This window comes from Ailuropoda melanoleuca, chromosome 6, assembly GCF_002007445.2.
Source record: "Ailuropoda melanoleuca isolate Jingjing chromosome 6, ASM200744v2, whole genome shotgun sequence".
Lineage (NCBI taxonomy): Eukaryota > Metazoa > Chordata > Mammalia > Carnivora > Ursidae > Ailuropoda > Ailuropoda melanoleuca.
This window is the reverse complement of record NC_048223.1, coordinates 90390199-90417752: the sequence shown is the minus strand read 5'-3', so window position 1 is coordinate 90417752 and position 27554 is coordinate 90390199. Positions and strand designations below refer to the sequence as shown.

At 38.7% G+C, this 27554-nt stretch overlaps 2 protein-coding genes and 1 non-coding gene across 8 annotated transcripts in view; 1 reads left to right on the top strand and 2 right to left on the bottom strand.

Moving 5' to 3' along the window:
- Positions 1–721: 721 nt before the first annotated feature.
- Positions 722–27006, bottom strand: TIMM23 (translocase of inner mitochondrial membrane 23). The gene is made up of 7 exons (XM_002926237.4): positions 26753–27006; positions 24463–24521; positions 16598–16691; positions 16170–16254; positions 12737–12795; positions 10613–10723; positions 722–1185 (listed from the first exon to the last, which is right to left on the bottom strand). The coding sequence occupies exons 1-7, from the start codon at positions 26856–26858 to the stop codon at positions 1070–1072; spliced, it is 630 nt and encodes a 209-aa protein (XP_002926283.1). The 5' UTR covers positions 26859–27006; the 3' UTR covers positions 722–1069.
- Positions 13642–13845, bottom strand: LOC117802852. Its single transcript, XR_004626368.1, has one exon. It is a non-coding gene; the product is annotated as a small nucleolar RNA SNORA74 (small nucleolar RNA).
- The window catches only part of PARG (poly(ADP-ribose) glycohydrolase), a 123639-nt gene continuing 122739 nt past the window's right edge, over positions 26655–27554 (top strand). For 2 of the 6 annotated variants that reach the window (XM_002926236.4, XM_034662859.1), the window contains exon 1: positions 27060–27552. In XM_002926236.4, the coding sequence (XP_002926282.1) occupies positions 27333–27552 (220 nt within the window). In that variant the 5' untranslated portion in view covers positions 27060–27332. Of the gene's footprint in view, positions 26736–27005; positions 27553–27554 lie in introns of those variants that run through there. The other 4 variants (XM_034662858.1, XM_019806991.2, XM_034662857.1 and 1 more) reach the window with 4 other exon arrangements.

The following is a 27554-nucleotide window of genomic DNA, read 5'->3' as shown; positions in this document are numbered from 1 at the left end:
TTATATTCACTTAAGTGTATTTTGTGAATCTTAAATTAGTAAAAGATAGGTATATTACTGACTTCATTTTGACTCTTTTCCTGCAGACTTCAGATCTTCTCTTTTAATTTTTAACCTGCTCTCTATGAAATATTAAACTCATTTTTTAGAAAAACTAGAGGCCTTCAGCTAAGGTTCAGTGCTTTCCTGTCAGATTTCTTACTAGGTGCATGCCGATGGCCCTACTCTCCTCTTTCCCTTCATAATAACCACCACTTGTTCAGTATTTATTACGGGTTATGTGTAACCTGCAGCGCAGTTTTATTTAACTTCATTTCATAGGTGAGAAAACAAACTCAGAAATTAAGTAACTTGCCCTTACCTCCTTCAGCTTTCCCAAGACTTCCTTAAACCCTTGTAGCTCATTTCTTTCCTCTAATTATGTTTCTAATTATCCTCCATAAGGAGGTGAGTTAATGAGTAGAGAGTTAAGCATGATGGTTGGACAGACTCTTCTAGCACACTACTCTAACCGCATAATGGTTAATTTCAAGTATCTTGAGGTTGTTTAGTGTCAACCCTATTTAAGAAAAATTGTAACCTAGCTGTTAATGGTGCCAAGTAGCCCTTCATTTCAACACAACCAAGAAAACAGGTGTTGACCTAGTTGGGGCAGACAAATATGCTAAGAGTAACTTTCACTTTATACCCAGAAAAATGGAGACACCCACTATGTTTACACTCTGGTTCTATTTTCACCTTTTATTGGGAATACAAGGCAACACTGTAGTTTCAGATCATTAAATAAACAAATGTGGTGATACCGTACTGACAATAATCATGACCTGAATTCTGTGAGTAAGTAGTTTTCCAGTTCAGGGGGTAGGAAAGAACCACATTACTCAGCCACCAGAGGGTTCTGGCTTCAGCTCTGGCCAGTCCTGGTCAACCATCCATGATCTTCACCATAGCAAACTGGAATCTCCAATTTTTCAAACTAACTGTAGAAAGAAAGAGTAACTCCAGACTGACATATAAATTGATCTGGATGACTACTAAAGTGTCCTCCACTCCTAAGGTGGCAAAATCTTCAGAGTGACTGTTGGAGTAAGGAGCCTTTCATGTGCTCCCAGTTATTATATAGTGCATAGAGGCTGGTAAGCGTTAGTCCTGCTAGTCCACCTCGTGCTACTCCTCGAAGACCACCTGGAAAAGAGAAGGGGGAGAAAAAAAGAAACAGCCTTGTACTGCACAGTGTCCTGGCATCAAAGGATTAAGTAATTTTACTATGAAATTGAGACACACAATTCACGTTTATAAATACTCCACCTCAAACAGGAGAATTAAAGTCCTAAAAGTAATATAAGAAACCAATACCGGTTCAAGAGAGAAATTCCCTTAAATCACTTAATACATATACTGTATTCTCATTCACAACATTTTCCCCTCACTTTTAATTTCATAATTTATAGCTAAGACCTTGAGCATTAGTAATTTGATTTTTCTCAATCTCACCTGTTCCTATAACACTTACGCATATTCTTGAAGTCCCAAACAGATCAATAATTTCCTGCTAGTCCTGTTTAGAACCTCACAGGCACTGCCAATTGATTTAAGGCTACAATATAAACACGGCGACACCCTCTTTGGAAACAATATTAACAAACTTTGGACTCTGGACAGGCCCTCTATTAACTTTGAAGACTCAAGAAGTAGTGATAAGATGGCCATATCAAGCTTTGAGTTAGGTGCTGACAAAGGACCACCCGCCCCCACCACCCCCATTCCTACACTGACGCATCAGACGATCCATAACTCATGAGCAATGAGGCACTTAGCATCACCATACTCACTGAAAAGCACTGAAGGATTAGACTTTGAACTATTTTTGCTTAACAATAGTTTTTCATGTAAAAAAAGATCAATATATATTTCACTTGAAATGTAAAAACAAAAATGTTTTAATCAGTTGCCTGCAAACCATCCCTGAGTCTCAGAAGAGGACTAGGGGGTACCCAAATAAGTTTTAAGAAATAACTTGACGTTCTCTTATGGTTTCACAAACAAGTAGATAGCACAAACTTCACGTAGCCTATACTATGGAGTATTCATTCCAAGTCATGTGTTAGGAAGGCAAAGGTTGAATGGAGCTGTGGACCAGTGATTACCTTACTAGAGGCCCTTTGGCTACGAGCCAGTAAATTCTGTGAAATTCAGTAACACTGCCAAGTTAGAACACTTCAGACTAACCATTTCGGTAATGAATGTCCTGCCAGATGACTTCAGCTGATAGATTAAAAGGCCACTCCCTCTAGGAGCCTCTCTGGTCTGAAGATGTCTGATAGCTGACCTGCATAGGTTTCCACCATGAAGTGCCCTAATTATCTCTCTTAAACAGACTGAAACAGAAACTGTAGGCATCATCTGTAAACAGCTGTCAAATATGTGGGAGGGACATCAGAAACAATAAAAAAAATCCCATGGGAGATCTCTCCTTGAAGCCCACATCATCTTTTTGTTATCATTTTGCTGTATTTAAACTGAATATTGGCAGCTGACTTTGCAACTGTATTCAATGCGGTTGAAAGATCTATACTCAACCTGCTAACTTAAAACAATCTGTCCAATTTAACAATGATCTACCCACGTCTTTGACTAGTAAGTCAACAAAAAGTTCTAGGGACTGAAGGTGAACTATAATTAGACCAAATTAGTAAAATGGAAAAAAAAAACAACAACCCACAAACGTGAAGCACAGGAGAATGCATGCTACTCACAACACTTTGAGTGTAATGAGGGTTCTTTCAAGCAGGTTACAAACATAATAGTACTCCATCCTGAGTCAACACAAAACAAGAGAAAGGGGGCCTGACTGCTGTTTATTAGCAGAAAAATGATGGAGGGCAGGTAATTGAAAGCACATTGGGTTTGCAGATGTTTTCCTGGGACCAAACATTCAACTTCAGGCTAACTCCCCCACTAGTCGATTACAGATCCACAGGGCTCTGAACTCTGCCCACTGGTTTGGAAATAGCCGCAAACTGTTCCTTCCAGTTGGCCTTTTGCTTTGAGTGTCCTAAGAACGTAGCTCCCACTTAGCCTTTTTTGAAGGATTTTCCATTAGTTCTCAGCTATCAAATAACAAGTCTCTCTGAGCAGAGGCACTAGGAGTAACAAAATGAAACTGGAACTGTAAGAGTAAGATCTTTGGGACACCAATGGCATATTAAGTGTCCCTTGAGAACAATTTATCCCCTAGAAAGCTTTCCACTTTGACCAAAATGAAACAAACTCTTTTTTGAAGGCTAGAAAAGTTATTTCCAGCAAGCAGACACGAAACATAGGCAGCGTTTGAGTGACTAAGCCCAGCTAATCCTGATTCAAGGGTAGCCTCTTCCCACATACCAAACCACCTTCTAGTTTTAACTTTCCATTACGTCCCACATTTTCCAACTGATTGTGTTAAGTTTGAAGGCCTTGGCTTTAGGATTCCTGTAACTAACTTATGCCCAACTAAGCACAGAAGTTGATTAGCAAATATTCTTGCTTTGAACACAGTAACCAAATAAAGTCAACAGTCAATCTCCATAAAGGAAAACAAACACAAGACATGTGTTCCAGTTTTACCTTCTATCTTTTGATCCTTACACAACTCCTCCAGAAAGGGCAAATATTATCTCTTCTAAACATAGAAAAATGAGGCCCAGAATATTAAAGTACCTTGTTTGTGGGGTATAGAGCTGGATGGTGGCAGAGCTAACACACTGAATTTACAATTACATTAGAGCTGGGACCAGCAAATTTTTCTTATAATGGCCAGAAAGTAAATATTTTAGGCTTTCAGGGCCCAAAGGCTATTATGTAGATATTTATATAACCACTTAAAATGTAACTAGTCAACCCTTGATCAATGCGTGGGGTTAGGGGTGCCAATCCCCCACACAGTCAAAAATCCATGTACAACTTCTGACTCTCCAAAAACTAATAGCGTACTGTTGACTGGACGCCTTACTGAAGACATACACACTTGATGAACATGTATCTTGTACATTATATGTATTATATATTGCATTCTTACAATAAAGCAAGCTAGGGAAAAGATTACTAAGAAAATCCTAAGAGAAAATAATGGTACTGTAATGATCGAAGAAAAATGTCTAAGTTGACAGCTGCAGTTCAACCTCACATTGTTCAAAAGTCAACCGTATTTAAAAATATAAAACCCATTCTCAGCCTCCAGGCAGTGACAGATAGGCACCTGTCCAGCAGAAGCTGTTGGCCCCTGCAGCCTTACCTATACACTCACATGGCTACCACAGAATGCTAGCCAAATTTTTTTGCACTATTTAAATGTAAAATTTTGTTAAATCTATTTTAAAAATTGAGGTAAAAGACATATAAAATTTACCACTTTTAACTGTACAGTTCAATAGCATTGCGTATATTGGCATCGTGCTACCATCACCCCCATCCATCTCCAGAGAATTTCATGTTGCAATACTGAAACTATGAACCCACTCAACAGTAACTCCCCACTCCCTATCTAATGCCTAATTTTTAGTACGTTGATACATAGGTCTTTGCTCACTTTTTTATTAAAGTAGTTCACATGAATAATATTAAAAGTCAAAATAGTACTAAAAGATTTGTGAAGCACAATGTGGCACACGCACTATCCTAACCCTGATTTCTTACATTTTATCTACTGACTTACTACCAGGATAACTGTGCTAAGTCTTATAAGAATTGTGCAATATGTGCTTATGGTGGGATGTAAGTCACTTACTTTATACAGGTTATTTCATTTACAAGTCTGTGAAGGGAAAATACACACGTTGCCCTTGTATAACAGACAAGATGAAATTTAGACAAGTTCCTCTGCATGTAGCGGCTTATGGATCTAGTGCTAGTCAAGTCAAACCCACTCTGATTCCAAAGCCCTCTGTCTTTTCACCACAACGAACTGCCCCCAGGATAGATTAAAAAAAAAAGAAGAAGAAATCTAGCTATTTGAAAGGGGTAATGACAGTTGAGCTGGGCCTTATGGATGGACTGATTTCAAATGCATGTGTTTGGTCATATGATATATGTAAGAAAGGTGTGGGAAAAGTCTGAAAACATAGTCTAGGATTACAGCATGGACAGCTAGGATGACAAATTTAAGTAAAAACACAGTACGTCATCGTCAAAGGTTTTAGGACAGGGAGTACTAGAATTAGAACCATACTTGAGGAAGATTAAACCAGAAATAGTGAATAGATAAGACAGACTGAAGGGAGAAGCCTAAAGTCAAAATGGTCAATGAAAAATACTGTTAGAGAAGTTCAGGCTCGTGAGAGAAGGCAACTCAGGTGACGGACGGTGAACCTCACGAATCATGGAAGGGCGGAGATCAAAGGGGACTGGAGCCCAACAGAGGCGGTCTCCTGCCTTTGCTTTGTTTCCTCTGTTAAAGAGCGCAAGCAGGTGTGTGGCTCACTGCAGCAGAGCAGGTGGCTTTTGGGCTTCCCTCACGGCCACCCCGCCAGTCCCCTCCCAGCAACCCCAGTTCCCCCATGCAAGACCACACTCATTACATCATCTCACTGGTTTTGATACTCCACACGACTGTCCTTTTAGGACTCTTTTTTTCACCAGATTCTTTTTTTTTTTTTTTAAGATTTTATTTATTGATTTGAGAGAGAGAAAGAGACAGCCAGTGAGAGAGGGAACACAAGCAGGGGGAGTGGGAGAGGAAGAAGCAGGCTCCCAGCGAGGAGCCTGATGTGGGGCTTGATCCCGGAACGCCAGGATCATGCCCTGAGCCAAAGGCAGACGCTTAACGACTGAGCCACCCAGGCGCCCCTTTTTCACCAGATTCTTAAGTCATTTTGATGGTTGCTTTCCCGTGGTGGTATGGTGGCCCAGGCCCCTTTGAGAATCTTAGGGAAGTTTTAGAGGACTTATAAACCCTGACTTAACTAACATCTCCTGTGTAAACTCTGTGCCCAGAACAATAGTGAAAGCTTACCTCTCTGATAGTTATTGATAAACAATTTAAGGCTTATAAGTAAATGGAAATACTAGTATTTAGAATGTAAGAATTAAAGTCCAGTGAAATCAAATTCTTTACAGTGGCCTATGAAGCTCCATCTTCTACATGATTTGGCCCCTTGCCACTTTTAGGTCTCCAGATTCTACCTCTCTCCCCCTCCCCCACTGCCTTTTAACCCCCACTTCAGGGTCTTTGTTCTGTTAGTCTTTACCTAAATCACTACTTCCAGATGTCCACCTTCCATGCTCCCTCATCTGTCTCTGTTCAAATATCCCTTCTCCTTGAAGCCAGTCTTAAACACGTTGGTATATACAATTTTGTGTGTGCCTTAGTTTGCTGTAGGATAAACTGCTGAAAGATTACCTGAGTGAAGGATCTACATATTTAAAACACTAATAACTAATGCCAGTTGCTTGCTTACCTCTGCCAATATTAAGTGTCACCTACCATTACTTTTTTTTCTTTAAGTTTTTATTTTAATCACCTGGTGCTCATCCCAAGTGCACTCCTTACTCCCTGTCACCTATTTACCTACTTCACCCATTCCCCCACCCACCTCTGCTCTGGTAACCATCAGTTACCTATCATCACTTTTTTAAAAAAAGTTGGTGAAAAATACTATCTTAATGTTTTATTTTGCTTAGCCCTGGTTGCTTGTGAGATTGAATGACTTCTACTGTTTAGTGGTGACCTATATTTTTCCCTGAAGCGCTTCGTCAATCCTCCTTTTGTATATTACAGCAGCCAGCCCTTTGCCTGTTATATATGTTATGTGTACTTTAATTTGCTGCCAGTAAGAGAAATGAAGAAGTCATCAACAAAGTCTTTTAAACATATAGTTTAATTTTGAAGGCCTAGCATTCATTGATGAACAGTACCTTTTAACAGTAACTCTGATGACGTCTGCTTAATATGAAATGTATTTGTGTAACCTTTTACTTTCATTTAGTTTGCTTTTTAAGATGACCTTATGGAAGGCACAGAATGAACAGGCAAGGACTTTTTGTGAGGGAACGGAGGATGCTCATATCTTCTGGTCTCTGATGCCTTGTTCCTGATACCAGATAAGTGACCAAGCCTTTTAAACATTAGTCCTAAGTTTATGAACGATAGCAAAACTACAGCTGTTCCTGTTCTGGTAGAATACCAGAACATTATTTTTTTTTAAAAGATACTATTTATTTATTCGAGACAGAGAGACAGCACAAGCAGTAAGAAGGGCAGAGTGAAAGGGGCGCCTGGGTGGCACAGCGGTTAAGCGTCTGCCTTCGGCTCAGGGCGTGATCCTCGCGTTATGGGATCGAGCCCCACATCAGGCTCTTCTGCTGTAAGCCTGCTTCTTCCTCTTCCACTCCCCCTGCTTGTGTTCCCCCTCTCGCTGGCTGTCTCTGTCAAATAAATAAATAAAAAATCTTTAAAAAAAAAAAAAAGAAGGGCAGAGTGAGAGGGAGAAACAGAATCCCCGCTGAGCAGGGAGCCCGATGCAAGGCTCGATCACAGAACTCTGGGATCATGACCTGAGCCGAAGGCAGATGCCTCACCAACTGAGCCACCCAGGCGCCCCAATATTGGTCATTATTATTATTTTTTAAGATTTTATTTATTTATTTGACAGAGAGATAGCCAGCAAGAGAGGGAACACAAGCAGGGGGAGTGGGAGAGGAAGAAGCAGGCTCCCAGCAGAGGAGCCCGATGTGGGGCTTGATCCCAGGACCCCGGGATCACGCCCAGAGCCAAAGGCAGATGCTTAACGACTGAGCCACCCAGGCGCCCCAATACTGGTCATTATTAAACAGGCTTTCATATGCCATAGAAAAGCTAGTATTTCATAGCCTTTGAAAATACTTACATAATCTATATTAAACATAATTAGGTATGAACTAAAATCACCCCATCAGAATTATTCCTTTAAATTAGCCTCCTTTTGGTCTGGTACCTATCCATTTTCTCATGTATTTTTTCTCATTATTTTTCTTCTCACTAAAGTAGCTCCATGCCTATACTGAGTCATACTACTTAAATTTTAAACTTTTAATTTTAATTTCTATTGCTGAAGAATACATTGGGGATTGGAAATGTTTTAGGTCGGCAGGAATCAGCCATTCCCTAAATATAAACTTTTGTCCTTAAGAGTTTATGCTGGCTCTAGTTCAAGAGTGCCTGAACTCTTTTCCAAATCCCTGAATCTAGAAGTTGGAAGTTGCATTTGTATTTCTGCCATACAAAATTCATAATTCTGTGCTGTCTTATTAAGTTTATTCTAAACCAGAAATCAGTAAAAGACACTGATCTGCCTTTGTAGACTGATTTTGATGTGTTGAGCTAAATTTAAACTGTTCAGCCAGGAATGATGAACCAAAAGTGGAATTCTAGGTCAGCAGATTATTAACTGTTTCAAAACTGCAATGGAAAATGAAATCTGTCACCTGACATAGAATAAAGGGATAGTCTTTTTGCTTTTTCTCCTCTGAGCCAAGACCTTTCTCTTTTATAATTTATCTGGGAGGTGTCTCAGCCTGTGTTATAAATGCCACTGCAAGAAAGTCCTTGACACAGAAAGCTAGTCTCCCATTTCCTTCAAAATCAAGAATTCAGCCTTTTCCTATCTTTTAAATATGCACAGTATGTCCTAAGATGATAATTCAGTATTCTTATGTTCAGAGCTGCCCTCAGCAGCATAGGAAATGCCCCAGTGGCTTGTCCTGAATGAGAAGACGGGGACTGGGGGGACTGAGCTGCAACTTCAGTGCCCATCTAACCAGTACAGAAATGGCTGCCACTCAGCCCCAGCCATTGGCAATGTGAATGATGTAAGCTTGTTGCCTTCCATTTATTCAAAAGAAGCTAGAATTCCAGATTTTTATGTGAAACTGTCTGTTTTTTAAATATTAATTTGATCTTTTTAAACCTAGTTTGGGCCAAGTAAACTCTTGCTGACTGCACCCCTATGCTGCCAATTAAAGTTTTAAATTCTTTTGTCTGACCCTAAAGAGTTTCAGTGTGAAGTATTTCTAGATTTTTAACAAGGTTTTTCTACACCAAAGTAACATCTTCATGGACATAAAAGGTATTTACTGTCTCACTCTACCTGGGAGGTCTGTTTATTTAAGTATACATGTGCGAATGTGTTGCAAGAAGTACTGTGAGCTCTTAGAGATAAAATTCCAAATGTGGTCCATTTTTTTTTTTCGTTTTTTTTCTTTAAAGATTATTTATTTCACAGAGAGAGAGAGAGAGAGCGAGAGAGCACTCGCACATGCGCTTGCGGGGGAGGGGGAAAGGGAGAGAATTTCAAGCAGACTCCACACTGAGCCTGAAATCAGAGTAGGGCTCAATCCCATGACCCTGAGATCATGACCTGAGCTGAAATCAAGAGCTGGACGCTCAACCTACTGAACCACCCAGGCACCCCTGATCCATTTTCAATATAGGTTAGTCCTCTTACTCTCAGATAGATCAGGAAATCTTGGATTTCATGATCCTGTTGAGGCTTTTATTTCTTCTAGTAAAAACGAAGCAGAAATGCTACCTGATATTTGTGATGGAAGAATTTCTAAAAAACAGAATTACTCAATTAATTGTGTCTAATGCATAATAAAACAGAAGTAATTTTCAGAAGCATGAGTATAGAACATATGTAGTTTAAGCCATTCAAACTAGAAATGTGATGAAAAATTTGGGCCTGTCACCAGTTATGTGACCTTTTAAAAAAGGTCATCTTAATACTGTGCTCATCTGTAATATTGGGGTGTGATGATTATCACTTCACAGTTTTAAATAAGTTATATTAAGTGCTTATAGATGAGGGTATAATCATAATTCTGTAAATGTTAATTTCTTTTCCATCCCAGAAGAGAATGTGGTATTTGATCCACTCAGGTCATTTTGGTTCAACTCTTAGGGTTCCGATTATTTTTTGAAAATCGAGTGGTATTTAGTTCACCCATGCTCCTAGGGGCACTATTCACAGTGGTCAAAAGTAAAGCAATCCAGGTCGTTGCTGACGGATGAACGGATAAGCAAAATGTAGTAGTTATGTACAATGGAGTTTTATTCAGCCTTGAGAAGGAAATTCTGAAACGTGCTACAACGTAGATGAACTTGAGGGCAGCATGCTGAATATGACAAGCCAGTCCTAAGAAGACAAATACTGTATGGTTCTGCTTATATGAGGCACCTAGAGGACCTCAGAGTTCACATTTATAGTTAGAAAGTAGAATGGTGGTTGCCAAGGGCTAACAGAAGGGGAAAATGAGGAGTTTCTGTTTAATGGATACAGAGTTTCAGTTTCGCAAGATGAAGAGTAGTTCTGGAGTTAGATGGCGGTGATATTCCACAGCAATGTAAATATACTTAACATTACTGAACCTACACTTAAAAAATAGTTCAGATGGTCAAGTTTATGCTTTCTGTATTTTATCAAAATAAAAAAACCAAAATAAAACCCCAAACCCAAAACAACCATTAGGTTTTACACAACACTCTTATTATACCACAAACACATGTCAAGTATCCTTTGAAAACTGTGGATACTTAGTTTTTAAAGCATACTTCAAAGTATATTGAGAAAAAGAGAGCTCTTCATTCAGTAGTACCTACCTGTACATTTATACAACATGCCTGTCATGGTTCCGGCTGCTATCGTGTTAAGGTCATCTTCTGCACCTCGTGTTTTCTCAATGATGACACCAAATGCACTATAGAGCAAAGCTACAGGAAAAATGGAACTGATCAGTAATAAAAGTGATTAAATGTTAGTATAGCAATTATACTGAGATAAATGTATCTTACAGACACTCTATAAGCATTCAAAGATATATAAAGAATGGTTACTGGAATACTATTTGTAATAGCAAAAGCCTGGCAATAAAAAAAATGCCCATCAAAGGGTACAGATCAAGAAATGGACTTCCATATAATGGAATACTACATACGCCAAACAAAAAGCAGGAAAACTACATTCACTAGCATGTAAAACAAGCTCAACTGTGTATAACTTGGGATATACAAAGAAAATCTTTGGAAAGCTTCAGAAGAAACACAAATAGTAGCTACTTATAAAAAGTACCACTGGGGAGTCCCAAGGAAAATACTTTTATTTTATTTAAGATTATTTATTTATTTATTTGACAGAGACAACCAGCAAGAGAGGGAACACAAGCAGGGGGAGTGGGAGAGGAAGAAGCAGGCTCCTAGCGGAGGAGGCTGATGCAGGGCTCAATCCCAGATCGCTGGTATCATGCCCTGAGCCAAAGGCGGACGCTTAATGACTGTGCCACCCAGGCACCCCCCAAGGAAAATACTTTTAATCTTCACTTATATTTTATTCATAATAGCTATACTTTGGATTTAGAAACAAAAACACACACATTTCTATTGTAAGAAAAATGTTAACTTAAAAAAAAATGTTAACTTAAAAAAATTTGAGGTTTGGTTCCAGCACATGTAACAAACTGTAACAGTAGAACTATTTAGTTTTAACAAAATCTTCCCCAAAACTACCTTCTTCCTATACCTGTAAAGATTCCTATTAATCCTTTTCCTTATACTTTCTCAAAATTATACCATATTTGACACCCTTCAATATTAAACCAACTCTGTCTTACAAATCCTCTGTTGTGATATTCTTAAACTTTTATAAAAGCTCTTAGCATTTCAACTTCTTTAACTGAAACTCAATTGAGCAGAACACTGTGATTGATTGTACTACACTGGGAACACACAAGGCAACTGGCCATCCCAATTTGCCCAGGACCGAGAGTTTCCTGGAACATGAGATTTGCTGTGCTAAAACTAAGACAGTCCCTGGGCAGACCAGGATGGCTGATTAATCTAGGTATATAAGCAACCAAACACAAACAAAGGAGGGTGACTGTGTATGGGGTGGGAGCAGAGGTGACATGAGCAGAATACGGAAGCAGTCATTTCCTAGCATCTCAAATGTCAATTTGACTTCATGGTGTGAAAATGTACTGCTTCCAAATCCCATGGCAAAGCTAGGATATTATTCTCTCACAATAGATGCCTTTTCTATTTTTTCAATGAGATGCTTGCATTTTCCCTTAATCTGCCACCATTAAAAGATTTTCAGACTTTCAACTAATTTACAAAGACACTCATGGCTGTTAGAGCATAGGTACCACAGGTAGTACATTTATTCTAAGCCATGAGTAATCAAGAGTCAATCATTCATCAACAATATAATATGAAAGAGTTTGGTCCTAAGTCCTACTAAATTATACCCTTTGCTTAGAACTACAAATGTTTTCATTATCTACAAAGGCCCTATTACAACTCTGGAAATTAGGTCTGGGAAATCTCTGAGGTAAAGAGAATGCTGAATGGGCTATTAGGAAAACATAGGAAGAGGGATGAATTAATCTATCATATCTTACTACAGGAACTTGAACCTTTCTTAACATACAAAGGTATTTGACTTGGACCTAAATTATCTGGATTTAGTAACTACTTAAAACATGATTTGGCATCTTGGCTGGACAGGAGAGTAATAAGATTTAAAACACTGAGAAATGGTTTTAGCATCTGGAATTACTTTATGTTGTTCATCATCTTTTCCTAAAGTATTATCTACACTATTCATCACAGTAGATTTAACTATAATTTTTAATATCCTATGGCCAGAATTTTGATCAAATTGTTCATGATACATATACATTCTTTCTTTGCATTAATGATTTATTATTAAGTGAGATCTCTACTTACCCAGAGAACCTAGAGTATTAGCCCAAAGTGCCCCTTGCCTAGTCACCATGTTCAAAATCCTACCAGGGCAGAAAGAGAAAGAATTTCTTTAATTTGAAAAATCATAACTATAGCTATTTACAATGTACAAATCCAATACCCAAAATTTTCTTAATTTTATTTATTTTTAAAAAGATTTATTGATTTTAGAGAGAGAGCGCTAACAGGGGGAGGGGCAGAGGGAGATGGAGAGAAGCAGATGCCAGGTTGAGCGAAGAGCCTGAGGCTGGGCTTGATCCCAGGACCCCCTGATCATGACCTGAGCTGAAATCAAGAGTCAGACGCCCAACTGAGTAACCCACGTGCCCCCCAAAGTTTTTTTAATTTTAAAACTTACCCAGCATCTCCTCAGAATTTAGTAAGGAAGATTACTTTTTATAGATATAAATGAAAGTTAAACCTCCAACATTTTTGGGCAGGAAGGAAAATTCTTCTTATTAAATGTAAATCAAATATAGAAAGGCTCTGAATGACAACCTAGAATGTATTTTATAAGGAAGCTTATAGTAACTGATCTACATTAAAAAGATACCATTATAGGGGCGCCTGGGTGGCACAGCGGTTAAGCGTCTGCATTCGGCTCAGGGCGTGATCCCGGCGTTATGGGATCGAGCCCCACGTCAGGCTCCTCCACTATGAGCCTGCTTCTCTCTCCCACTCCCCCGCTTGTGTTCCCTCTCTCGCTGGCTGTCTCTATCTCTGTCGAATAAATAAATAAAATCTTAAAAAAAAAAAAAGATACCATTATAATGGACAAATTAGCTTATGATTAAGTTTTCTGGGGGGAGAATATAAAACAGAATTAAAGGGAACTACTCAAAGAGAAGGAAAAAGCTGTCTAACTAGAATACATGGAGAAAGCACACTGTGTCTGCTCCCAGACTAGAGCTAAGCGGCCAGAGTGAACGCTCAGCACACTCTCAAGGAAGCACAGCTCTGCCTTGCACCAGTGCCGGGTGCCACCAGAACAGTGACAGAGGCAACTGGAGGAAGAAGACAGGACATTCCTCTGCCAGCAGTGTAACACCATCACAGGAATGGGTCTATCCGGACAGCTGACTACTGCTGGAAATGATGGAATTACAATAACAAAGAGTGAAAAAACTCATTTAATGCAATTAAAAACTCATTTAATGCCCAAATAACAAAAATTTGTATTATCTCTGTTTAAAAAAATTAGTAATGAAGTATATTGTTTCTAATTATGTTACATATTTACTAACATATTTCCAGTTCAGCATATTGTTGTCATTTGTAACAAGTTTTCAAAGCTATTAATCTTTTTTTTTTTTTAAAAGATTTTGTTTACTTATTTGGACAGACAGAGAAGAAGAGTACAAGCAGGGGGAGCAGCAGAGCGAGAGGGAGAAGCAGGCTCCCCACTGAGCAAGGAGCCAGACATGGGGCTCGATCCCAGGACCCTAGGATCATGACCTGAGCCAAAGGCAGACGCTTAACTGAGTCACCCAGGCACCCCAAAGGCTATTAATTTTCATTAATAAGCACTACAAACTGGTGAAATTTGGGATACGACTGGGCAATATATCTCCACATACTGGGCCCTTACCTACTTTAATTACCTCTCAAAACTTCAAGGCAGAAAAAAAACAAACTTACCTAAGATCACAAAACATTAAGTGATGAAACTAGGCTTTGAAGCTACATAGATCTCTCTGGCCCCAAACCCTATCTCCTTTTCATTTTTAGAAGCTGTCTCCTATTTTATTCATTTTATTTTTCAAGAGTTTATTTATTTGAGAGACAGTGCAAGAGAGCACGAACAGGGGTGGGGGGGGGTAGGAATGGGGGAGTGAGCAGCAGACTCCTCACTGAACAGGGAGCCCAATGCAAAGCTCAATCCCAGGACCCCAGGATCATAAACTGAGCCAAGACAGACGTTTAACCGACTGAGACACCCAGGTGCCCCAGCTGTCTCCTATTTTAAATGCTTCCTATCTAGTAAGATCAGAATTGTTATATAAAAATGATACATGATAAAATATCTTATCTAAAAAAAATGCAAACCAATTTGACTCTCTCCAAAAAATTAGTAACTGTCACTCTTTTATGAAACAAAGGCTATCTTTTCTAGGAGACCTTCCACTTTCAAATTGGTATTTAATGATATGTTAGGGACTTGCTTCAAAGTAATATGGGAGGGGAAAATGAATAGGGCACAATTGGCCCCAATCCTGGTTGACTGTTTGTTGAGGATGGGTTACAGTTCATGGGTCTTCACTGTACTATTCTGTCTACTTTGGTACATTTTCAAAATTCTCCGTAACATAAAAAAGTATAAAAAATAAAACAAAACAGTATTGGAATAAGGGACAAATATATTTTTTAAAGATTTATTTCCTAGAGAGGGAGAGAGAGAGAGAGAGAGACAGCACACCCAAAAGCACAGGAAGGGGAGCGGCAGGGAGAGGGAGAATCAGGTTCCCCACTGAGCAGGGAACCAATATCGGGCTTGGGGCTTGATCCCAGGACCCTGAGATCATGACCTCAGCTGAAGGCAGACACTTAACTGACTGAGCCACCCAGGTCCCCTGGAATAAGGGACAAATATTAATATAAATATAAAAATATTCAAAGGATCTGGCTTAGTAAAGCAATCCACATAGTAACAGGAATATGAAAAACCTGACAAGCCTTCAGGATTCCCAACGTCTAATACAGTAAATCTGCTGCCGCCTGCTGGCTACACAACATACAAAGAAGATGGAGCTTAATGTGTCTGAAAGCAAAACCATGAACCATAAAGTATAGAAACATGCAAAACTAAACATCGGATTATGTAAGGAGTATCTACATGGACTGGTCACATTTATTTCTTAGGCAGGGTGAAGATGTCTGTACTTTCCTTTCTGAACAAACTTCAATTTCCTGAGAGGAGACTCAGGAACTAGCACTAAGTTCTAGGAATTTTGTGATAAATTTTCTTTAGCCTTCTCCCTTCAGAAACAGAGTATGAAGTCAGTAAGTAGTTCAATTCAAATGACAGCAGATATGGCAATCATTCTTACATGCTTATTTCTTTACTACCATGTCCTATGGTTTTACACGCCCTCAAACAATCCAAATAATGTACTAGCAAGTCAACAACTTGAAAAGCATACCATACAGGCCTACAAAATGAAAAGGTGGGTAAGTTAGGTTGGGGTAGCACCAACTAATTGAGGGACACTGACAAAAAAATCACTCCTTTTAAAACCTTAGTCTCAGTAATCTGATTCCTTAGCTTCTTTTATTTTGATTAAGAAAATAAAAAAATCCATCAAAATGCTATGTCAATACTCTAAACATTTATAATCTCAAGTTTGTGTTCATCATGCCAACAAAGTAGAGGTTAATATTCAAATATCACTACATCGGATGATTACATAAGACTTACTGTACATTTCTTGGTTTGGACCAGGACATGTTCTGGGTTTCCTTCAATCCTAGCCGTAGACCGTTCATTGCTCCAAATGCAGCCCCTAGTGAATCATAGTAACGATTCAACCGAATAATACGGCTATATATTAAAAAACAACTGTACTTCCGATTCTTTCTACTTTTGTTAATAGGAAAAAATCGAAAACATAAATAATGTTTATTTACTTATTATTATTAAAGATTTTATTTTTAAGTAATCTCTACTCCCAACGTGGAGCTCGAACTTACAGCCCCAAGATCAAGTGGTGTATGCTCTACTGACTGAGTCAGCCAGGTGCCCCTCAATAATAATTTAAAACCCTGAAACCAATACTTGAAGTGCTTTGATTTTTAGCACTATTGCCTAATTGGATTGAGGTCACTGAAAAAAATTATCATACCCACCTGTCATACAACATCCTCCAATGGTAAAGAAGGCCAGTTCAAATCTGCCCCGGGTTTTATTAGCTCCAGTTGGTAAAATAAACTCATCTGTATCCTAAAGGGGCAATAACAAAAACCAAGCTGAGCTCCCCTCAAGACCCAGTACTTGTGAAGTGTTTTTTGTCAAATTCACAAAAGTAAAACCTTAAGTCAACTAAAACTCAACTATACTTAGTCAAGCAAAAATTAAAGCTTTCTGCAACAATAGCAACATGTAAATCAAAGTGAAATGAAACGTACCACGTATACAGTTATACTCATTAGTTCTTAGGAGGCATTCTCATCAGAACTTTGTTTTTCAATGTAAGTTTGATAGATTGTATGTAATTTGTCTTACTTAATGATAAACATGAAGCAACAGTGCAAGAAAGTTTAGGAAGGCCAGCTCTAGAGAAAGGTAAATGGAAGGTATGAGAAGTAACGGTTTACTCAATCAAGATACCACTGTGGAAAAAGAAAATAACTCTCATTCTATAGCTACTGTTTATCAAGCACAATTTTACTATGATCATAAAAAATGAGCAGAAACTCTAAAAGCTACAACAGTTTGGATCAATTATGCAAGGGCAAAATTACCTTTTTAATAATTCTTAATTGTTTGGGGAAGCATATATTTTAATAATCTTAAAAAGCTATAATCTCTCTTTCCAGTAAATGCATATACAAATTTGATATGAACCCCATGAAGGCCACCCAAGAATCCTAAGTTGAAAATGCTTCTGTAAGAGCACACAATGATTGATTCTATAATACACTACACTCTTAGAAAGAACACATTCAATACAGGTTTGTCAAGCTCTCCATACAAAAATGGTTAAAATAAGCCAAAAGCACACACTGCTGGCAACTTGTTAACAAGTGAACATGCATTCTTGATTAGGAAAACTGTAGCTCTGCACTGGTTTTTGATTTCTGGCTTATGTACACATTCTCACCAAAAAGTGCACAAATAAGCAAGACATCTACTCTCATCACACAGAAACAGTCTGGTGGGCAATAATAAGCAAACTCTGAAGAGATCCCATATCATGATATACATAGTTTTGCGAATTTTGGGCGTTTCCTGACTTTTAAATTAATGACTTAGTTTTAAATTTTACTTCTGGCTTGAGGTTTTTAGAAATGCTATATTTGAGGGGCGCCTGGGTGGCTCAGTCGTTAAGTGTCTGCCTTCGGCCAGGGAGTGATCCCAGGGTCCTGGGATTGAGCCCACATCGGGCTCCATGCTCTGCTGGGAGCCTGCTTCTTCCTCTCTCACTCCCCCTGCTTGTGTTCCCTCTCTCGCTGGCTGTCTCTCTGTCAAATAAATTAAATCTTAAAAATAAATAAAAAATAAAACAGCTGTCTTAAAGATGGTCAAAGAACTAAAGGAGATGTGCAGAATGTCAAAACAATGTATGAATGAACGGAAATATCAAAAAAGAAAAAGAAAATCTAAAAAAACAAACAAAAAACCCCCACAACCAAACAGAAATTCTGGAGGTGAGAAGTACAATAACTGAAACATTCACTAGAGGGATTCAAAGGCACATTTAGGCAGGAAGAACAAAGAATCACTGAACTTGAAGATGGAACAACAGAACTACTGAGTCTTAGGAACAGGAAGAAAATGATTGAAAAATAGTGAACAGAACCTAAGGTACTGGTGAAATACCATAAACTTGAGTAACAGACTGTAGGAGTCCCAGAAGGAGAAAGGAGAGAGAATATTTGAAGAAATAATGGGTGATAACTTCCCAAATTTGATGAAAAAGATGAATATGAACATCCAAGAAGCTCAATGACCACCAAGATAAATTCAGATACCTATATTAAGACACATTAAATTTTACAAGAAAAAGAAATCTTGAAAGCATCAAGAGAGAATCAACCTGTCATATACAAGGGATCCTCAATAAGATTATCAGCAGATTTCATGAGAAAGTGTGGAGACCACAAGGCCAGGAGCCAATACATTTGATGCTAAAAGAAAAAAAAACTGCCAACCGAGAATTGTACATCCACCAAAACTGCCCTTCAAAAGTGAGGGAGATAGGGCGCCTGGGTGGCACAGTTGTTAAGCGTCTGCCTTTGGCTCAGGGCGTGATCCCCGCATATGGGATCGAGCCCCACACTGGGCTCCTCCGCTATGAGCCTGCTTCTTCCTCTCCCACTCCCCCTGCTTGTGTTCCCTCTCTTGCTGGCTGTCTCTATCTCTGTCAAATAAATAAATAAAATCTTAAAAAAAAAAAAGCAAGGGAGATATTAAGACATTAGCAGATAAACAAAGCTGAGGGAGTTCATGACTATTAGACCTGTCCTGCAAGATATGATAATTCAAGGCCTTATGAAGAGATAAAGATCTCAATAAAGGAAAATACATGAGCAATTATAAAAGTTAGTATTATTTTAACTTTGGCTTCTAACTCCACATTTTCCTTTTTCACAAAATTTTGGAGACTAAAGCATTTTAAAGAATTATTAGCTTATGTCTTGGGGCACATAATGTATAAAGATGTAAATTTATTTTAATTTTTTTATGATTTTATTTATTTATTTGTCAGAAAGAGAGAGAGCACAAGCAGGGGAAGCAGTGGGCAGAGGGAGAAGCAGACTCCTCGCTAAGCAAGGAGCCCAATGTGTGCGATTTGATCCCAGGACTCGAAGGCAGATACTTAACCAACTGAGCCACCCAGGCGTCCCTAAAGATGTAAATTTATGACATTAACAACTGAGAGGAAGAGCACACACCTGTTAAAGAAGTAGTGCTTTTATGTTACTGAAGTTAAACTGGTAAAAATTCAAACTAGATCTATAATTTTAGGATGTTAAATTTTAGGATATTAAATCCCCATGGTAACTACAAAGAATATAGCTATAGAACATATACAAAAGAAAATGAGAAAGAAATTTAAACATTTTACTGCAAAAAGCAAATCAAATAAACACAAAAGATGGTAATTCAAGAAATGAAGGACAAAAAGCCACAAGACAGAAAACAAACAGCAAAATGACAAATCCCTCCTTATCGGTACTCCCTTTAAATATAAATGGATCAAACTCTCTAACCAAAAGACATAAGATTGGCATAATAGATAAAATAACAGGATCCAACTACACTGAGGTTTACTTTAATTCCAAAGACACAAAAAGATTCAAAGTGAAGTGATAGAGGAAAAGAGTCCGTGCAAATAATCACCAAAAGATAACAGGGTGGCCATACTAATATCAGAAAAATAGACTTTAAATTAAAAAAAGGTTACAAAAGACAGAGAATATTAACAAAAGGTCCAATACAACAAAAAGATTCAATGATGAACATTTAAAGACCTAGTAACAGACCATTAAAATATAATAAGTATAAAAAAGTGGAATTAAAGATAGAAATAGAAATTTCTACAGTAATAAATGGAGACTTTAATACTCTATTCTCAATAATGGATAATAATCATCATAATCAGACAGAAGAAAAGAAAATATGAGGACTTAACACAATAAATCAGAGAGCAAACAAATCTAACAGACATATACAAAACACTCTAACAATAATATAATAGCATAGACATTTTTCTCAAGTGCACGTGGGATATTTTCCAGGACAGATCATATATCAGGACACAAATTACGTCTCAATGGATTTTAAAAGATACCATACAGAGTATCTTCTCCAACCACAACAGTATGAATTAGAAATCAGTAACAGAAATAAAATGAAAAATTCACAAATTCATGTAAATTAAACAATACACCCATAAACCACCAACAGATCAAAGAAGAAATCATTAAGGGAAATTAGAAAATACTTGAGATGAATAAAAAAGAAAATACAACATATCAAAACTTATAAGATCCAGTGAAAGTGGTGCTAAGGGGAAAATTTAGAGCTATAAATGCTTATTAAAAATATCAGAAAGATCTCAAATAAACAACCTAACTTTGCAACTTAAGGAACTAGAAAAAGAAAAAATAAGAAAGTACTATGAAAAACTGCATGCCAACAAATTGGATAACCTTGATGAAATTCACAAATTCCTAGAGATATAAAACTCACCAAGAAACAGAAAATCTGAACAGACCTATAACTAGTAAGATTGAAATCAGGAATAAAAAATGTCACACCAGGGATACCTGGGTGGCTCAGTTGGTTAAGAGCCCAACTTTTGATTTTAGCTCAGGTCATGATCTCAGGGTTGTGAAACTGAGCCCCATACTGGGCTCTGTGCTAGACATGGAGCCTGCTTAAGATTCTCTCTCCCTCTCTCTTCCCCTCTGCCCAACCCCAACCCCGTGTTCTCTCTCTCTTTCTCAAAAAAAAGTCACAACCAAGAAAAGCCCTGGATCTAATGACTTCACTGGTAAAGTCTACCAAACATTTAAAGAAAACTAACACCAATCTTTTTCAAACTTTTCCAAAAAATTGAAGTGGAGGTAGTATTTGGTATAAGGCCAGGATTACCCTCCTACCAAAGCCACACAAAGACAAGAAAACTACAGACCAATATCCACTATGAACACTGATGCAAAAATCCTCAACAAAATACTAGGAAACCAAATTTAGCAGCATATTAAAAGGATTATACACCATGACCAAGTGGGATTTATTCATGTAATGCAGGATGGTCCAATATATGAAGACTGATCAACATAATACATATTAAAAGAAAGAAGGGGAGAAAAACCACATGATCACCTCAACTACTGCACAAAAAGCATTTCACAAAATCCAACATACATTTACGATAAAAAGAATTCAACAAACTAGGACTAGAAGGAAACTATCTCAGCATAATGAAAGCCATATATGAAAAACCCACAGTGAACATTATATTAAAAGCTAAAAGCTAAAAGCCTTCCCTCCAAATCAGGAAATGGCAAGGATGCCCATTTCTGCCACTTTTCTTTTGATATAGTACAAGCCTCCCCTGATATCTGTAAGTAGAACATTCCTATGAAACCTCCTGTAAGTAAAAACGTCATAAAGCGAAGAAGCAATTATCATCAACTTACATGGAAAAATGTTTTGAGTATTCCCAGACCCAAAAGATAACCTCTCTCAGGCTTTTCTGATACCTTAGGAAACAGCTTGCTATCAGACGCACAAAATAAATCAAGATAAAGCACAGATGCTCACAGACACAGTTCAAAGCTGCGATGGCTTGATGTGGAGATGCTGAGAGTAGATCCCCAGGAAGGAGCTTGGTGGTGCCACTGTAACAGCTCACTGTAAAACAAATGCTGAATGCTATTTTTGCTTTTTCAGTAAAAGCAAAAATCCTCTTCTGAATTCTTTTGTTCAGCATAAATAGGTACTACATACAGACCTACATAATGTAGATTTCTCATAAAAGTGAAGTGGAACAATGTGAACTTTCAAAAGGTGGGTGATACTTGTACTAGATGTTCTAGCTATAGCAATTAGGCAAAAAGAAATAAAAGGTATCCAAATTGGAAAGGAAGAAGCAAAATTTTCTCTTTGCAGATAAAATGATCTTGTATGTAGAAAATCCTAACATCGCACAAAGAAAACTATTAGATCTAATAAACAAATTCAGCAAAGTAGCAGGCTACAACATCAACACAAAAAATTAAAAGGATTTCCACACGCTAATAATGGACAATTTGAAAAACAAATTACAAAAGCAGTTCATTTATAATTTATCAATAAGAATAATATTTAGGAATGAACTTAACCAACGTGGTAAAAGTCTTACACAATGAAAACCATAAAACCTCTTAAATGCAATTAAAGACTTGAAAAAATGGAAACATATCACATGCCCATTGGTTGGAAGACTTAATACCCTTAAGACGGCCATACTATCCAAAGAATCTACAGATTCAATGCAATCCCTATCAAAATACCATGTTTTTGCAAAGAGCAAAATCCATCCTATAATTAATATGGAACCTCAACGAACCCCAAACAGCCAAAACAATCTTGAAAAAGAACAATAATCCAGACGCCCAGGTGGCTCAGTTGGTTAAGCGTCTGCCTTTGGCTCAGGTCATGATCCCAAGGTCCTGGGATTGAGTCCCACATCAGGCTCCTTGCTCAGTGGGGAGCCTGGTTCTCCCTCTGCCTGCTGCTCCCCCTGCTTGTGCTCTCTCTGACAAATAAATAAACTTAAAAAAAAAAGAAAAGAAAAAGAACAATAATCACATTTCCTGATTTCAAGACTTACTACAAGGCTACTGTAATCAAAAGAGTGTGATATTGACACAAAGACAAACAGAGCAATGAAACAGAATAGAGAACCTAAAAATAAACCCTCATGTATACGGTCAAATGATTTTGAACAAGAGTGCCAAGACCATTCCAAGAGAATAAGATACTCTTTTTAACAAATGATGTCTGAAAACTGCATATCCACATGAACAAGTGAAGTTGGATCTTTACCTAACACCTAATAAAAAATTAAACACCTAATACAAAAATTAAATGGATCAATATCTAAATATACAACCTAAAACCATAAAACTCTTAGAAGAAAACATGGGAGAAAAGCTTCAAGACACTCAATTTGGCAATGACTTCTTGGATTTGACACCAAAGGCACGGGCGACAAAAGAAAAAAACAAAAACTGGCCTATGTGAAAATTTAAAAATATTGTGCCTCAAAAGACAGTGTCAGCATAGTAAAAAGGCAATACACATGATGCGAGAAAATATTTGCAAATCATGTTATCTGATAAGGGATTAATACTCAGAATATACACAGAATTTAAGTTCAACAACAACAATAAAGACCCAATTCAAAAGTGGACAAAGGACTTAAATAAATGTTTCTCCAAAGGTATACAAATGGGCAATAAGTACATGAAAAGATGTTCAACATCACTCATCACTAGGAAAATGCAACTGAAAACTACAACAAGCACCACCTCATACCCATTGGAAAAACTATTATCAAAATACCCTAGAAAATAACAAGTGTTGGTGAGGATGTGGAGAAACTGCAACTCTTGTGCGTGCTTGGGAATGTAAAATGGTACAATGCTACGGAACACAGTATGGCAGTTCCTCAGAAAATTAATAATAAAATTTCCATATGATCCAGTAATTTCACTTCTGGATATAACTAAAAGAATTAAAAGGAGATTCAGGAAGAGACATTACAAATGTCTGTTTGTAATGTTCACAGCAGCACTATTCACAATAGCTAAAATATGAAAGCAATCCAAGTGTCCAGAGATGGATGAATGGATATGCAGAATGGAATATTATTCAATTAAATATTATCCAGCCTTAAAAGGAAGGAAATTCTAACACATGTTATAACATGGGTGAAACTTCAGAACATTATGCTAAACGAAATAAGCCCATCACAAAAAGACAAATACTGTGATTCTTCTTACGTGAGGTACTTAAGAGCATCAAAATCAGAGAAAGAAAGCAGAAGGGTGGTTGCCATGGGATGGTTAGGTGGAATGAAGTTATTTTTTAACGGGTATAGTTTGTTTTACATGATGAAATGAGTTATGGATTTGGTAGATGGTAATTGTTGCACAATATTATAAATGTAGTAGTTAATACTACTGGATAGTACACTTAAAAATGGGTAAGACAGTAAATTTTATGTTAGTATATTTCACAATTTAAAATGGGAAAGGAAAAAAAAAACACCCCGAACCTCCAAAACCCTTTAAAGGGAATTAATTAATATCAGGAGATACAAGTCAAATCCCCAGAGTTTCTTCTCAAAGAAAAAGGGTGAATGGAGACCAGAGTTGGTGCCTCCAGAAGTATATATCATAGATCTAGTCAGCAATAAGAACCTGGGTTTTTTTTTTTTAAGCGGTAAATCACCAAAATAATAAATTCCTAAAATGACTAGTCTTAATCTTACCTGAACAAGATATCGTGGATCCACATTTAAATAAGGAGACAGAGGGTTCATACCAGTCACTAGAGAGAAAACATCACATTGCAATGAAATTTTAAAAAGTTATTTTATTTAGTGTTAATTATGCTGTTTTGGGTGTTGTTCAATTTTGATTTACAGGCTCACTGAATATGAAATTTTCTCCTTTTCTATGCTTATCCTGTCTGGCAGTTTTGGGGCCATATCCTCCTGCGGTCCTGAATCTCAAACCAGGCCCTGCACCAGTGGCTCAGGCTCTCATATCAAGAAGATACTGGCAATAATGTGGATCAAATAATCAAAATAGCAGGAAGCATAGCCCAAGTCAATCATAAAGCTAATCTCCTCTACTTTGCTATAAGGATGCTTGACATCTATACAAACTGCAAAATAAGACTGACAAGAGACCAATGAATCCCATGGGAAAAACAGTGCTCAGGTTATGCATTATATAAAAATATTTTAAGCAGTTCCTTCAAATCTTAGTATTGACAGTTGCTGACAAAGGTGATTTGCTGTGGCAGTGTAGAGCATTCTCGGGTCATCACCAAAGGAATGGGGGTCAGGACAAAAGAAAATGGAAACTCTCAGAGAGCCAGACTTGAATCCCACAAACTTTGACAATGGAAAAAAATCTATCAGGGAAAATCAACTTTCTCACATTCTAAATTTAATCCTTGAATCCTTTGATTGCTCACAAATCTATAAAATACCCATGACTCTAGTCGTTTCATCAACTGAGTCTTATTAATTCTATATTCATCTTGAACTGTTACTTACCACCATCCTTATTGCTACCATCTTAGTCCATTCATTAAATCCCATCTAGACTACAGTAACAATCTCCTACCTAAATGGACTCCTTAATTTGTTCTAGTCCCTTTGACTCACTTCCTATATAGCAACTAAAGTGATTTTTTTTTTTTTTTTTTTTAGGAAAAGGAAATTGGCCTTAATGGCTTCCATTCACACCTGTAATCAAATCCAAACTCCTTACCATGGCTTAAAAAACACTGCATTAGTGGCCATTACTCCCTCTCCTGATCTCATTATCTCCTACTGCTCCAATTACCTCGCAACTTTGTAGACACACTGGCCCATCAGTTTTTCTTTAAACATGTCAATCCCTCCCTACCCCTGCTGTTCAGACTAACCATTTTCCCTTATACTATATTCAGGTCACAGCTCAAATAGAAACACCCTCTAGTTGCTTTCCCTGACCTATTCTAAAATGGCGTCCTGCTCCCATTGCCATCTCTTGATCCTGTTTTGATGCCTTTACATACACTTACCATTAACTGAAATGTGTTTGTGTTACTTGGCTCACTTCAATAGGATGTAAACTGCACGAAAGCAGCAATCACCTCTTTTAACCACTGGTAGTCCTGCACCCAGAAAAGTCGTTGGCCCATTCCAGGTGCTCGACCTCTCAATTTACCTTCAAATCTTAATCAAATTAACGTAACAATGCATTGTCACATTAAGGCAGTGCCCTTTGTGCTCCAAAACTCAGACCTTGTTAAGACTTGTTATATGTAAAATGTGTTCCAGATTCATTTTTGACAGAAGTGACTCTAGGGCTCTTTTGTTCTTGAGTATAAAACAGCTGGAGAAGTAGAACAAGTTCTAGTCATTCAGTTGAATACTCACAAAGTCCTAAACACCTGAAGACATATTCACAGGACTGAGAGGGCACAGACAAGGTATTCATGCTTCCGCACTTTTGATCTTGCATATTTCCTCTCCTAAAATTCTTACCTGGCTTCTTTTTTCAAGTCCATAAATGGGCTTTAAAGCGCGGTTCACATCTCGGCTCCTTCGCTGGACCAACTCAAATTTCTTTCTTGCCTATATTCAGTGTTAAATGTTCTGCCCTAACGGTTACATTGTAGTTTCGAAAATACGTGACTTTGTGGTTAAAAGTTATTTACAAGCTATTTAGAATGTATTTACTTGCAGAGCTAGGCTCTCCTCTTAATCTAGAGTCAAGTACACAGCACATCGCACAGGGAATGTGTGGAAGGAAAGATAAGGCACCAGGATCGTATATAAAGAGAAGAAAACGTGCAACATCCCGAGTCCAGGTCACCCGAACAGAACGTCTTCGGGGATCCATGGCTCCAAAAACTCGTTCAATCTTGAAAGAGCGGCATAACCCCACCACTGGTACTGAAGATTGTGAACGCCAGCCAAAAAAAAAGACAGTACATACTACACGTCTGGTGGAGTCGCAAGAACCAGTGAGAAATGTTCACGAGGTAGGCCTGATACTTACGCGGGACGCCGGCCAAATCCGCGTGCGAGTAACCTGCCCCGCCGGCTCCGAAAAAGCCGGCCAACCCCCCTGTGGTTTTGTTCCCGCTTCCTCCGCCGCTCTCCATGGTGTCGCAGCAAACCGCCCGTCTGCTTCTCACCGCCGCCTCAGGCCGGGTTCGTCTGCACCGCCGTTGCTCCCAAGAAACAGCGGGGAGACCCGCGTTACCACTGCCTCCTTCACACGATGACCTTCCGGGAGCCGGTACCCGCTAATCCTTGCATTTCCGCTTTGCGACATTATACGTCCCGGAAACCGGAAGCGCCTCACGGCAGCCTTCCGGTGGTGGGAAAGTGAACCAAGCCAGAATCAAAGCGGCGCATCCTGAGGCAGGTGGGGGTGACTGTGGAAGAGGGAAGGCAGGCGACTGGCTAGGGCTTGGCTTGGGAGGCCGGCGGAGCAGCAACTTCAAAAACAGGCAGCGGCAGAGAGGGAATGGTGCCGGGAGGCGCCGAGGAGGCGCAGTCCGTCCCTCTCAGGGTTAGTGAATGAAGCTCTCCGCCCGGGCCGGCCCGGGGATTCTGCGCTGCGGGTCCCAAGCATGAGTGCGGGCCCCGGCTGTGAGCCCTGCACCAAGCGACCCCGCTGGGGCGCCGCTGCAACTTCTCCGCCGGCCGCCTCGGACGCCCGGAGCTTCCCCGGCAGGCAGAGGCGCGTCCTCGGTTCCAAGGACGCTCCCGTGCAGTTCAGGGTCCTACCGTCCTCGTCAGGCTGCGTCCCGGGGCGGGCGGGACCGCACAGAGGCAGCTCCACCTCGCTTGGT